The sequence below is a fragment of the Anas platyrhynchos genome, chromosome 23, assembly GCF_047663525.1.
Source record: "Anas platyrhynchos isolate ZD024472 breed Pekin duck chromosome 23, IASCAAS_PekinDuck_T2T, whole genome shotgun sequence".
In the NCBI taxonomy this organism is placed as follows: domain Eukaryota; kingdom Metazoa; phylum Chordata; class Aves; order Anseriformes; family Anatidae; genus Anas; species Anas platyrhynchos.
The window spans coordinates 784075-796828 of record NC_092609.1 but is presented as its reverse complement, the minus strand read 5'-3'; the positions used below and the strand labels follow the sequence as shown (position 1 = coordinate 796828).

Below are 12754 nucleotides of genomic sequence, written 5' to 3'. Positions count from 1 at the left end.
TATGGGTGAGTGTGAGTACAGGGGGGTGTGAACACACGTGTGCAAGTGTGCACAAGTGTGTGCCATGTAGGGGTGTGTAAGTGTGTGCACAGGGCTGTGCCTGTACAGGTGGGGGTGTGTGCAGGTGTGCACACGTACAGGGGTGTGCATGGGTGGGTGTGTGCAGGGGTGTGCATGGAGCCCCCTCCCCCTCCTCCTCCTGTCCCCCCACCCATGGGTGCAGCCCCCCCCCATTCCCCTGTGCCCCCCCACTGTGCCCCCTGCCCAAACCCAGGGGGTGGGTGCTGGGGACCCCCCACACCGCCCCCACTGCTCGGAGGGGGGCATTCGGTGTGGAAGGGGGCTACTGGGGGTTACTGGGGGGTACTGGGGGCTGCCACCACAGGGGGGGTGCTGTCCCCAGTGCCGTCCCCTCGCCCGTTTTGAGGTCACCCCAAAGCAGCCGTCCCTCTGAAAACAACCTCGTGGGAGAATCCCCATTTCCGACACCAGGAGTGGATTTAATTACAGGCCACGCTTAACGAAGGGCACCCAACCACTGCCCCCAAAGCTTGTTCCAGCCAAACACAGCCCCATTTCCTCGATTAATTCACAATAATGACACCCGTGCGACCCCAAAACCGAGCACAAAGCTCCCCGGGCACTCTCTGGAGCCCCGTTGCCCACCCCAGCCCCGTCCCCCCCTTTTTCCCCGGGTACCCCCTGGCCACCGGGGCTGGGCGCACGGACCTCGGGGCGGCACCGGCAGAGAGCCCAGGGGTCTCAGCCCCCCTGGGGGCACCGGGGAGAGGGGGGGGAGCCGTGCCGGGGGGTGACACCTCGCCTCCACCACGGGGAAGGATCGGGCTCCACGAGGGTGAGTGTGGGGGACCCCCGGGGGTGGGAGCGTGGGGGACCCTCAGAGCACGGCGCAGGTGGCGGCGGGGAGGACGCGGCGCTGGCAGGAGAAAATCCTCCTGAGCTCGCCGCGGAAGCGGTCGTGCAGCCAGGCGTAGAGGAAGGGGTTGCAGCAGGAGGAGCTCATGGCGAACCAGTGGCACAGCAGCTGGATCAGCAGGAAGTAGCGCTTGTGGATCAGGCCGATGTCGATGTCCCGGATGACGTTGAAGACGTGGATGGGCAGCCAGCACACCCCGAAAGCCGCCACCACCAGGGCCACCAGGCGGAAAATCTTCCTCTTCCTCAGGCGCTCGCACTCGGCCTGGCTCTGCGTGGGGTGCCCGGGCACCACGCGGTTGCGCAGCCTCACCGAGATGCAGAGGTAGGAGAGGGAGAGGGCGGAGAGGGGCAGGATGTAGGTGAGGATCAGGGTGCTGTAGGCGTAGGCCAGGCGCTGCGCCTCCTCCTCCACCCAAAATTCCTCGCAGATGGCGAAGCCCTGCTGCTGGAACTCCACGTGGTAGGTGTGCGCCACCGCCGGCGCCACCAGCGCCCCCGACAGCAGCCAGATGCCCCCCACCACGTAGGCGCAGCCGGCGACCGACAGGCGCCTCTTCAGGGGGTGCACGGTGGCGTAGTACCTGCGGGGACATGGGGGGGGGGGAGACCCCCGTGGCATGGGGTCGGGGGTGCCCCACTGTGTGGTTTTGGGGAGCAGGGCGCCCCTCCTGTAACACCGTTCTGGCTGGAGGCAGCACCGAGTGAGCAACCCCCCCGGTCAGCCCCCAATTTCCCCTCCCCTGTGCGCCCCCCACTCCTCTCCCTGCGGCCGTGACCAAGTGGCTGTGTCCGGGGAGCTCCCTGCTCAGCAGCAATAATGGGATATTGTTCACATCCCGTTATTAACATCCCGTTATGGTTAATATCCCGTTAATAGATGGCAGAGCTGCAGCAAAGCTGAGCCCCAGCCGGAGGGCTCGTGCCAAAGCCACCACTGGGTGCAAATCCCGAGGCTGCTGCATGAACGGGGTGAGGGCGCTGTGATTTGTGGGTGCCTGTTTGGTGGGGAAAACACAGAATTGGTCTTCTCACCCCAAAAAAGCTGCTTTGTTGGAGCGCAAAAACTCCCGGATGCCTAACCACCACCAGCAGGGAAGCTTGGCTCACAAACACTCAAAGTTTTCTCAGCTTTCTGGCTAAATCTGCCCTGTTTTCACCTTCCCCACTTCAGTCCCTTCTCGCCCTCCAGCCAGAGCCAGGGGAACCCACCCCGAAGGCTCCGAGCCCCTCCTGGGGCTACTGCTCTGGGCCCTGCTCCATCCCCACAGGGCCCGAGGCTGCTTTTACGGCACGACGTATCTATGGAAACTCATTTTTTCTAAAACAAGCCCCCTGCCACGTCCTGCCCCTGTCCATTTCAGCAGGCGCAAGCACTTTCCATCCCGGTGCCAGGCCACGAGGTAATTTTGATGCAAATTTACACAGCACAGGATGAAAACCTGGGAGAAAAAACCACGGCGGGGGGAGGCAGGAGGCTCGCGTTCCCAAACCCAGCACCACCGGGGAGAGCAGCATCCCCTGAAGCAGGGAGGGCTTGGTCCAGACAGAGCCCCCTGGATGCCAGCCCCCAGCAGAGTTAACACCAGAAGAGTGCCTGCCCCCCTCTGCCACCCCCTGCGCCCACCTCACCTGTCCACCGCGATGGCCGTGAGCGTGAAGACGGAGACGTAGACGGTCATGGGCTGCATCAGGAAGACGAAGTAGCACAAAAACCTCCCGAAAACCCAACCCTGAGGGTTGAAGGCGTAGGCTAGGGTGAAGGGCACGCAGGTGGCGCACATCAGCATGTCCGAGAAGGCCAGGTTCCCGATGAAGAAGTTGGTGACATTGTGCATCTTCTTGGACTTGCAGATGATGTAGAGGAGCAGGTAGTTGCCGAAGATGCCGACGAGGACGACGAGGGCGTAGCAGGGGATGATGAGGGGCTTGAAGGACTGGATGAGCTGCACCCCGGTGAACTGCGCGCTGGCGTTGGGGCGGTTCTGCAGGGCGAGCTCGGAGGCGGTGGCGTTGGCCCCGTCCCTGCTGGGCTCCATGGCCCCTTCGACCCTAACCAGCTCCCTGGGACGTCCTGGCCCCCCAAAACCTGTCAGTCGCAGGGTTCAGGTGGCCGTGGGGCGCATCCTGCTCCTCCTCACGGCTGTGCCACCCCGAGGGGTCCTGCCCCACACCAGGCTGGGGACCAGGGGGGGCTCCCCGGGGTGGTGGCTCCTCGCTGCGGCTCCCTGGGAGATGGGAAACGAGGGTCAGAAAGGAGGCGACGCTGGCAAACGGCCCCCTAGGAGAGGCAGCACGGGGTTGAGCAGCGCCCACGGCTCTGTGGGGAGAAGGAAAAAGGGGGAAAAGCGGCAGGTCAGCCCCGAGGAGGAGGCACTCACCTGCAGCCCGAGCGTCGCGGCGAGCCCCTCCTGCGCCCAGCCGCTGCGCACGGGCAGCTCCTGGCAGCAGCAGCCGAGCCCGAAAGTCGCTCCTGATGCCTCTGGAAATCGCAGGGGACGTTAATGGGGAAATGGATACGGATGCGCTGCCACTTCTGCGCTCAATGAAGCCTCGTGCGCCCCTAACGAGCTCAGCCGCGCTCTCCTACGAGGTCGGCGCCGGCAGCAGCCCGGCTGGACTCGCCTTTCTGCTGCGATTCCAGCGGCTCCACCGAGGTGTTCCCACAGCACCCCGCTCTCATTTCATCCGCTCTGAAGAAGGGGCAGGGGGCGAGGAGGGAATCCGAGGCAAAATCCAGGGCAAAAAAAGCAGAGCGGCGGCGGGCAGAGCCCGGGACGAGCGGGTCCCGGTGCGCCCCAGGCGCAGCCCTGCCTCCCGCACGCGTCCCCTCCCTCCCCTGCTGCCCACTGAATCATCCCCGAACGCGCTGCAGGCAAACTTTAATTTCCCGAGCTATTTCCATGCATTATCTCCCACTCTGGCAGCGCAGGACTCGTAGCCGCGTTCCTTTCTCTCTGTGCCAGCCGTTGTTTTACGTGCCCAACTTCCCCAGCACAAACCCCGCCGCAGGTTTTGAGTCTCCAGTGGAAACGAGCAGAGAATTGCAGCCAGCCTCGGAGCTTTGCAGGGCTGCCCAGAAGCTCCTCGCAAGCTCGGCAGCCCGAATTTGCATTAATTCTGGGTTTGGGTCAGCTCCCATGCGCCCTGCCTGCTTCGCCCCACACCTTGGTAGGGCACCCCACCACGAAGGGAGCATCTGGAGACAGAACAAAAGGCAGCCCTGATCCCTGCACCGATGGCAATATCTCACACTGCAGGCTCCTCCAAGGTTTTGGGTCACAATCTGTTGTTTTCATCAGTTTTAGAGGAGCTTTTACCTCAAATGGAGCAGCTTCTGTATTAAAATTTCACTCTTACTGTCCCGTTCCCTGCTAGAAGTACTCTCCACCATTCTCCACAGAAAGTCTTTAATCCCCCAGCACTCAGAACATGAGATCCTGGTTTTGTGTCCCAGGCTGGCGTTAATTTAATAAAAATTAAATATCCGTGCTCTGGGCATTAATGGCACAGAGAGCTGGGGGCTGCCTCTTTGTGCCAGACCCGCCAAGGGTGCCTAGGGGATGTGGGCTGCCTGGTGCCACCCCGGGGGCAGCGCACACGGAGCTGGTTTTGGGGCAGGCCAGATGGAGCCCTGCGGGCCACATCCTGCACCGGGGGGCAGGGAGGCGTGCGGCCCAGCGCCCGCTGTTTGCTCCTGGTTTGTTCCCATGACATTGAGAGCTGTCTGTTAATTACCTGGCAGTTGCCATGGTTATGCCAAAGCCCTCCACGCGATGCTGGCGTGCAGGACATGGTGAGTGCTCCGCAGCCACGAGGAGGGGGTGAAGGCAGAGCCCGGGGAAATAAACCCAGGGCAGGGAGGGCGCACGGGGCAGCATCACCACTGGGTGCAGGACACCAGGAGAGGAGCAGCCAGGTGCTGCTGTCCCCAGGATTCCTGCGGCTCTTTTGGGAGATTTCTGGCTCGAGTGTGGGCAGCTCAGCCAGCACCACACCAGCTGCTTGTGTACTTCACCGTCAGGCACCTCCCTGACACACACGGGGCTTTGGAGAGGCCACTGTGCAAGTTCAGTGGCACCGACCTCAATCCGCTTTGTGTTTCTTTCCTTCCTGGATTTCTTTATAAGGCTTAATCTGCACCCAGCGAGATGTCTTAATGCAGCTGCAAGACTTCCAATTAACGGTGCATTTAATTCCTGCCTGAGGAATCAGGAGCCACGAATTCACCAGGGCCTCGTTAGGACAGCAAGGGGCTGCCAGCTGGGCAGGATCAGTCCCACCACAGCCCCCCTTGGCCCCCACTCACTGCCATGATCCCAGAGCCCCAACCAAGTTGGTAAATGCAAGCATGGGGACACAAAAGTGGCACTGTTACAGGGGGAGATGAGAGTGGGTGTGCAAAGCTTGCACTTGCTGCTGCCTCAGCAGGCACCCAGCCCAGCAGAGCGCACACCCAGGCACTCGGAGGAGGGAGAAGGTGGCTGGAGGAGAGCAGAGGCTGTGCTGCCTGGTGCCACTTTGCCTTCAATTCGCACTAAACCCCCCCAGTGCTGCTCACAAAGGACGGCAGAGCTCAGCCACAGCCACCTGCTGGCGATGCTGCCCTGCCACAGCCACACACCACAGCGCTGTGCCAGACACAGCCACACACTGCTGCGCCCAGCAGGATAGGGTCACATCCACCCCACTCCTGGGGAACCCAGGGGGGCACCCACACCGCACCCCTGCTCCCCTTTCCAGACACATCCCCTGCCAGCTAACGTCACACACGTGATGGATTGGGGCAATTTTCCTCCATGAGGGGCTTTAATTGAATTATTTCGGCAGCTGCTGGTTCTGAGCAGCCTTTGGCTGCGTTCCCCTGGGCTGCTGTGCAGACAGCAACGTGCTGCTGCTCGGTTCAGCTGAGCAGGCACCATCAGAGCGATGCCCCTGGGAGGGAGGAGGGGGTGAGAGCAGCCCCCAGGGCAGCGCAGGGAGCTGGGGGTGACCCCAGCCTGGTGGGAGGAGTGGTAGGAAGGGGGGAGCATTTCTCAGAGCATGTTATGAACAGAGCGGGCAGGGAGAGGAGGCAAGGGCAGTATGCAAAGCAGAGGCAGTTTGTACCCCTGGGCAAGGACCCAGCCTGGTTGGTGCCAGGCACCTGCAGCTCCTGGCACAGAACAGCCTCCACCACAGCCCTGCCATCCACCAGAGGCATTCCCAGGATGCAGAAATCCTCCCCGAGCTGCGGTTAGTCCCCATCCTGCGCTGCTCTGGCATCGTCCTCATCATCTGCATCTTCCTCCAACAGCTCTTCCTCGTGGGCTTCGTACCTGTGGTCATCTTCCACTGGGACAAGGAGACACACCGCTACCACTAAAGCCCCCTGGGGCCAGGCGAGCACCCCCGGTGCCACCCCAGCCCCGCTCCCATGCAGGACTCACGGGTGACGTGCTGCCCACTGAGATAGACCGGCCCAGCTCCACACTCCAGCACGAAGGTGACCGGAGGGACAAACTCCAGGCCTTTGAGGTTGATCTGCAAATAAATAAATAAATAAATAAATAAATAAAGAGCTTGGAGCACCCCCAGCCCATCCCCAGCACAGGGCAAACCCTGCAACAGCCACAGGATGGGGGCTCCTCTGCCCCAGCTCATTTGGGCAGAGCAGAGAGGTTTGCAGGCACAACCAAAAAGCCCCCAGCACTGCCTGGAGACCCCCGTGCAGCCCCCCCACCGAGGCTGGGTGGCTCTCAGGGTGCTGCCCCCCCTCCCTGCCCTTACCATGGGGAGCACGGAGCCTCGCAGCGAGGCGATGGGCACCGGCTTGCAGCCTCCGTACGTGTTCTTCGACTCCACAGCCACCACGTGCAGCTCGTCCCTGGCGCCAGCCCCCAGGGAGACCTGCGGAGCCCAGCAGAGCCCCGTGGCACACAGAGCCCAGTCCTGGGCCAGCACAGCCGGGGGGGGCTCCAAGCTCTGCGCCTTACCGTCCTCAGCAGGACCAGGTGCTCCAGGCAGTTGTCGTCCTCCTGCAGCACGCAGCGCCGTGTGCCCGTGCCCAGCTCGCAGCCTGCGGACACACAGCCTCGTCCCTGCACGCAGGAGCTGCTCCCCCCATGAGCCCCAGGTGTGGGGAAGGCAGAGGGGGTGTCCCCGGGGTGGTCCCATAGGGCTGGCACCTCCTGGGGCCATGGGGTGCCCCTGTGCCATGGGGAACCCTCAGCCACCCAGGGGTTGCACAGCAAGGGGAGTGCAGGTTGCTGCGGTGCAGGGGGAAATTGGCCTCAAAGGGAGCAGAGCAGCTGGGATGGAGAGCTGGGGGGGAACCCGGGGTGGGTGCTGCTGCTGCTCACCCCACAGGGCAGTGACCGGCCTCTCCTCCGACAGCGAACTGGAGACAAAAGAAGAGCTCATCCTCTGCATCTGGTCCAGCCCCGGGAGCTGGCTCCTGTGAAATAAGGAGGGGAGGAAAGAGTGAAACAGGGGAACTGGGCTGCAACAGCAACACCTGGAAGAAAAGGGACTTGGGAGCGCTCAGAGCAAACTCCCACACCCCCAGACCACCAGCAGCTCACAGCAGCACAGTTGCCTTCTGCAAGGGGTGAAGGCAGCTGGAGCAGCACCCCCTTGGCTAGGAGAGGAGGGCTAAGTGAGAAATAAACCCCCCAACCCCTTGGGCATCCCCTGGGGAAAGGAGGAGCTGGCAAAGTGCCCGCACAGACACAACCAGCTCCGAGGAGCAGCAGCTTCCTGAAGCAGCAGCACAACCCAGAGGTCTCGGAGGGAGCTGCCCCTGCCCCGCACACCCAGGGTACAGCAGGACACCCCAAGCAGCCCCCGCTGGCCGCAAATAAAGGGAAGGGGACCCGGCAATTTGGGAATGCAGCCCAGGTGCTCGGCAGCTCTCCCCAGGTGCCATCAATGCGCCCCCAGAGCTCCGGGGGTTGCTGGAGCGGGGGCGATGCCCCCGGTGCTGCCCCATCCCTCCCAGCACTGCCCCCGTGCTCAGCCTCTCCCCACCCCGGCTGCTCCCAAATTGTCTGTACGAGTTCCCAAATGGTGGTGGGGTGGGGGTGGCTGCTTTCTGGGTGCTTTTCCAGGCTGACAGCCCCCCGGGAGGGGGCACAAAGCCCCCCGGTGGGAGCACAACCACCGCAGAGGCTGTGCCCGGCCCCATCCCTCTGCTTGTCACAGACCTGGAGGCATCACGGAGGGGTTTCCAAGATTTATTTCACACAGCGGGTGGGGGGAAAACAAGGCAGAAAAACCTCGCGGTCACCACGACACGTTTACAGGCGGGGTGGCACCGGCACGGACACCCACAGGCACCTCTGCGCACACCCTGCGTGGGTGCTGCCACCCCTGACCACGCACGGAGGCTTTAAAAAGAGCACAGCACCGCTGCCCTCACCCCCTGCACCCGCAGCACCCCCAGTGTGCCCCCCCCTCCTGCAGGGCTCCCCATCCCTGCCCAGCCCCGGCTGCTCTCGGCCGTGCTCCGGGCACCCCCGGGGTTTCGGGGCGCGTGGCACGGCCCCGTGTCCATCGCACAAGAGCTCGGTTCGCATCTTTTGCCCCAAACCCGGGGATCCCCTCGCTCCCCGCACGTTTCCCCAGCGGGCGGTGTCGCTGCAGCTCCCGGCATCGCGGCGGCCCCGGGAATTTCGCAGCCGCGGCGGGGGCAGGACCCGGCGAGGTCTCATTTTTAGGGCACCCTTCTCCCCACACGGCCGGGAGGGCAGGGTCCTGCGGGGGAGCAGAGCCGCTGGCCGCCACGTCCCAGCACCGGCCACGTCGGGGGGCACGGGGGCGGCTTCCCCCCCGTCCCTGGCGGCCGTGCTGCCGTGGGGAGCCTCAGGACAGGCGGCTCGGGAGCTTTTTCCCTGCTGGCTTCATCTCTCCGGCAGCGGAGGAGCGCGGTGTGCTCCCCGAGCGGGTGCCCCCCTTCCTCTCCGGGGGTCTTTCCAGCGCTGCCACCCCCTGTGCTGCTCCTCTGTCCCCACGCAGCGTCCCCGTCGCAGCGCCCGGCCCTGCAAGGAGGCGAGAGGAGGTGGGGGGGGGGCTCGGGGCGCACCCCTCGCGGCACCCCCATCCCCTGGGGATCACAACCAACCCCCAAAAAGGGGAGCTGGCAGAGTGTGGGGCGCATCCATCGCACCACCCGCAGCCCCTGGAGCTCACAACCAACCCCCCCCAAAAGGGGAGCGTGCAAAGAGGGGGTCCTGCCCTGAAGCCAGCCCCAAAGTGCCGGTCCCCATAGAGCCAGCACCGCCGATTCCGCTGCTCCGGGGGGGTTGCAGCACCCCCGACGGTCAGCAGATGCCTGCGTCAGGCTCACGCGCCCCGAGTGGCACATGCCTGCGGGCCAGCCAAGGGCTGCGCTCCCCCAGGGAAGGGGACGGCCAAGCTGGTCAGAGGAGACTGCTGCAGGGACGAGGGGCGGCCGCCTCCACGCCTGGGGGGGCCCCCACGGCTCGGCTGCAACCCCCCCTCCCCAGGGAAGGCAAAGCGCACTTACTGTGCTCCCTCCTCTGCGCTGCTCCCGGTCACACCGAGGGACCTGCTGGCGTCTCGCTGCCGGTGAACCTTCAACGGGAGAGCACAGGGCATGAACAGCCGCTGCCCCGAGTCCGCGGGGTCCGATCCTTTCCCGAAACCCACCCCCCGAAATCCTCCCCGCAGCTCCTTCCACCCCCCCCCCCCCCAGCAGCGGCTCTGCCAGCAGCCTCCCTGCCCTCAGGTGAGCGGTTTCTGGCCAAAGGAAGGCAGCTGAAATCCCCCGTGCTGAAAAACATTCACATTTTGTGAGAATAAAAAGATCGGGGGAAAAAAAAACACCCCGTACACCCCATACCTCTCAGCAGTGTGACACCGCGGGCAGGGCACAGCCCCGGGCTGCAGGGACGGGGCTGACCGGAGAAATTCCCCCCCCAAACCGCAGCCACCAGGGGACAAAGGGACACACGGAGCCCGGACCGGCAGCCAGAGACCCCCCCCCGGCCCGCCCTACCGCAAGGGGCTCCCTGAAAGAAATCGGGAGTGGGGGGAAATGGGACAAAATCCCAGGGTTTGGGACACTCCTGCCTGGCTGATTTTCTTCCTTTCAGCGTTGTCTCCGAGAGAATGAATTATTCTGGTGGTGGGGACACTCCCCAGGAAGGGACAGGGCGGGGGGGGCACCGAGGACCCCAGTTTTGCAGCCCAGCAGAGGGGCTGGGGCTTAGGGAACCCTAAAGGCAGAGCGCAGCGGTTCTCAGCCCGCACCCCCAGCCCCCCCAGAACCTCCTGCTCCCCAGCTCCGTGCTCACCAGACCGCACTCCCGTGCCCCCCCAGCGGCCCCCCCAGCCCACGCAGGTACTCACTCGTCCTCACACAGCGTGGTCTGGGTGCCCTGCAGCCAGCACTCGCCCAGGGGCCGCTGCTGGTGGGCGCTGCCGTGGGCCGGGGCCGGCTCCTCCGTCCTGCCGGCACCCCGAGCCTCGCCATCCTCCCCGTGCCGCAGGGGGGCCGCCGCCTTGCCGTGCCCCGAGGGACCCCCCCGGGGGCTGAAGGCGCAGGGGCAGTGCTGCGGGTCCTGGGAGACGGCGTGGAGCCGGCGGTCGGCACGGCGAGGGCAGCACAGCAGCTTGCGGAAGGCGCTCCTGAAGTCGGGGCTGCGGCAGTAGATGATGGGGTTGAAGGCCGAGTTGACGTAGCCCAGCCAGTTGAGGAAGAGGAAGAGCTGATCCGGCACCAGCGGCCGGCAGAAGACCTTGATGATGTTGGCCACGAAGAAGGGCAGCCAGCAGAGCGTGAAGGTGCCCATGATGATGCCCAGGGTCTTGAGCGCCTTGTGCTCCTTGATGGCCAGCAGGCGGGAGGGGCGCCTCCGCCGGCCGCCCCTGGAGCCGGGGCTGGGGGGCTCCTGCAGGAACCTCACCCTGTCCTTGCCGATCAGCTGCACGTGCCGCGTGGCCACGGCGAAGACGCGGACGTAGACGAAGATCATGACGAGCAGGGGCACGTAGAAGGAGATGGTGGAGGAGACGATGGCGTAGGTCATGTTGGTGACAAAGTCGCAGCAGCGCGGGTCGTCGTAGCAGCGCAGCGCCTGCTCGTCGGCGCCGTCCCGCCACCAGTGGTTCATGATGGGCAGGAAGGAGATGAAGGCCGAGATGGCCCACACCAGGCACACCACGGCCCGCGCCCTGCCCTTGGTCACCAGCGCCTCGTACTGCAGCGGCGACGTGATGGCGAGGTAGCGATCCACGGCGATGGCGCACAGCGTCTCGATGCTGGCCGTCACGCACAGCACGTCCAGCGAGGTCCAGAGCTCGCACACCACCGTGCCGTAGGGCCAGTGGCCGCTCAGCAGGATGGTGGCCCCCGGGGGCACCACCAGCAAGCCCATGATGAGGTCGGCGCAGGCCAGCGAGGTGACGAAGACGTTGGTCATGGTCTGCAGCCGCGGCGTCTTGGCGATGGCCACGATCACCAGCAGGTTCCCGGCCACGATCACCAGCACGGTGAGGCTCAGGGCGGCCCCCACCGCCCACTGCCGGCTCAGGCTGGCGGCCCCGCTGCAATTGGGGCCGGGGCCCGGGGCTGCCGCCCCCCAGGCGCTGCCGTTGCCGACGGGGAGCGGGCTCATCGCCGCCGGGACGCGCCGGGCAGGGCCGGGCAGGGCGCGCCCCGCTCCCGCTGCCGCCGCTCCGCGCTCCCGAGCCGGGCGCGCCCCGTCGGGGGGTCGGGGGGTCGGGGTCGGGGCTGGGCTCGGGGCCGGCGAGGGGCTGGGGGCTCCCCGCCGCCGCCGCCGCCGCCGCCCGGAGCGCACCGGACCGGCCGTCGGGGCTGCACCGGCGCCGGGCTCCCCTCGGCGGCGCTCCCGGGGCCGCCGCTCGGGGAGGAGCCTTTAAAGGCTCGGGGCGGCCCCGGGCTCCCGCAACGCTCCCGGGATCAATGGACGGGGAACGGGAGCCGGCACCGCCTCCCCGCCGGCCCCCGGCTCCGCACCGCGCCCCCGGCAACCTCGCCGTGCGCCCCTCGCCGTGCGCCCCCCGGGCAGGGCGGGCTGGCCCCGGTGCGGCACCGGCCCCCGGCGCAGGGAGGTGGCAAAACGACTGCAGAGGGGTGACAGAGAGACGGCCCCCCTCCAAAGGGGGACACCCGGGGCGGTTTTTTCACCCCGCTCGTCTGTCGCACGACCCCCTCCCCGGCTGAGGACGGAGACCCCCGCTGCTCCCCTCCTGCCCTTGGGTGGGTGCCGGTGTTTGGAGGCCCCCAAATGCTTCCTCCCCCGGGACACGTCGGGCTGGAAGGCACCGGGCTGCCCACGTCCCTGCTCCAGAGCCCAAGCAGCTGTGGCCCCATCGCTGTCCCCAGCCCTGCTCCTCCTGAAGGCCCCTGGGCAGGCTCCAGGGCGGGTAATTTTTTCACTATCAGCTATTTATACAAATACTGGGACTTCTAAGACAGCCACTCTCCAAATATGGCATTTGAAGTTTCAGCCAAATGGGGGAATGTTGACAAAGACGAAAAAAAAATGTGTAAAAAATTATCCAGTTGGCATTTCTTCCCATTCATGAGCTAGCAAAACAGGGACTGCTTTTTACGAGCTTGATCTTTACAAGCCTGTTTTGGCTCTTCAAAGCGGTCGGATGCGTGCTTGATGCAACCCCTCTCAGCTCCCAGCTCTTACATTAATGGCTGGCTCGGGCCGAGTCTTGAGCGTATTTGCTCCAGGGAGGATTGTGACTTTGCTTGAATGGGCATGGACAAAATGTGCACGTGTACGAGTCTTCAGTGCCACTGCACACACAGCCCCAGTGCATCTTGGAGGATGGAGCCACG

General features: G+C 65.0%; 3 protein-coding genes across 4 annotated transcripts; all 3 read right to left on the bottom strand.

The window, feature by feature from the left end:
- Nucleotides 1–655: 655 nt before the first annotated feature.
- On the bottom strand, nucleotides 656–5540 carry LOC101801882 (prolactin-releasing peptide receptor). Of its 2 annotated transcripts, XM_072027244.1 has the most exons (3): nucleotides 3318–5540; nucleotides 2569–3164; nucleotides 656–1520 (listed from the first exon to the last, which is right to left on the bottom strand). In XM_072027244.1, the coding sequence occupies exons 2-3, from the start codon at nucleotides 2973–2975 to the stop codon at nucleotides 899–901; spliced, it is 1029 nt and encodes a 342-aa protein (XP_071883345.1). In that variant the 5' UTR covers nucleotides 2976–3164; nucleotides 3318–5540; the 3' UTR covers nucleotides 656–898. The 2 variants fall into 2 exon arrangements, with proteins under 2 accessions (XP_071883345.1, XP_027299348.1); XM_027443547.3 differs by lacking the exon at nucleotides 3318–5540 and having other exon boundaries at nucleotides 2569–3230.
- Nucleotides 5541–5707: 167 nt separating this feature from the next.
- On the bottom strand, nucleotides 5708–7675 carry LOC106020497 (nucleoplasmin). Its single transcript, XM_038166917.2, has 6 exons — nucleotides 7652–7675; nucleotides 7278–7372; nucleotides 6912–6994; nucleotides 6706–6825; nucleotides 6366–6459; nucleotides 5708–6270 (listed from the first exon to the last, which is right to left on the bottom strand). Exons 2-6 carry the CDS (start codon nucleotides 7345–7347, stop codon nucleotides 6173–6175), a joined length of 465 nt encoding a protein of 154 aa, XP_038022845.1. The 5' UTR covers nucleotides 7348–7372; nucleotides 7652–7675; the 3' UTR covers nucleotides 5708–6172.
- A 1112-nt stretch (nucleotides 7676–8787) lies between these two features.
- Nucleotides 8788–11685, bottom strand: ADRB3 (adrenoceptor beta 3). Its single transcript, XM_027443548.3, has 3 exons — nucleotides 10288–11685; nucleotides 9443–9510; nucleotides 8788–8954 (listed from the first exon to the last, which is right to left on the bottom strand). Exons 1-2 carry the CDS (start codon nucleotides 11553–11555, stop codon nucleotides 9471–9473), a joined length of 1308 nt encoding a protein of 435 aa, XP_027299349.2. The 5' UTR covers nucleotides 11556–11685; the 3' UTR covers nucleotides 8788–8954; nucleotides 9443–9470.
- Between the last annotated feature and the right edge of the window lie 1069 nt (nucleotides 11686–12754).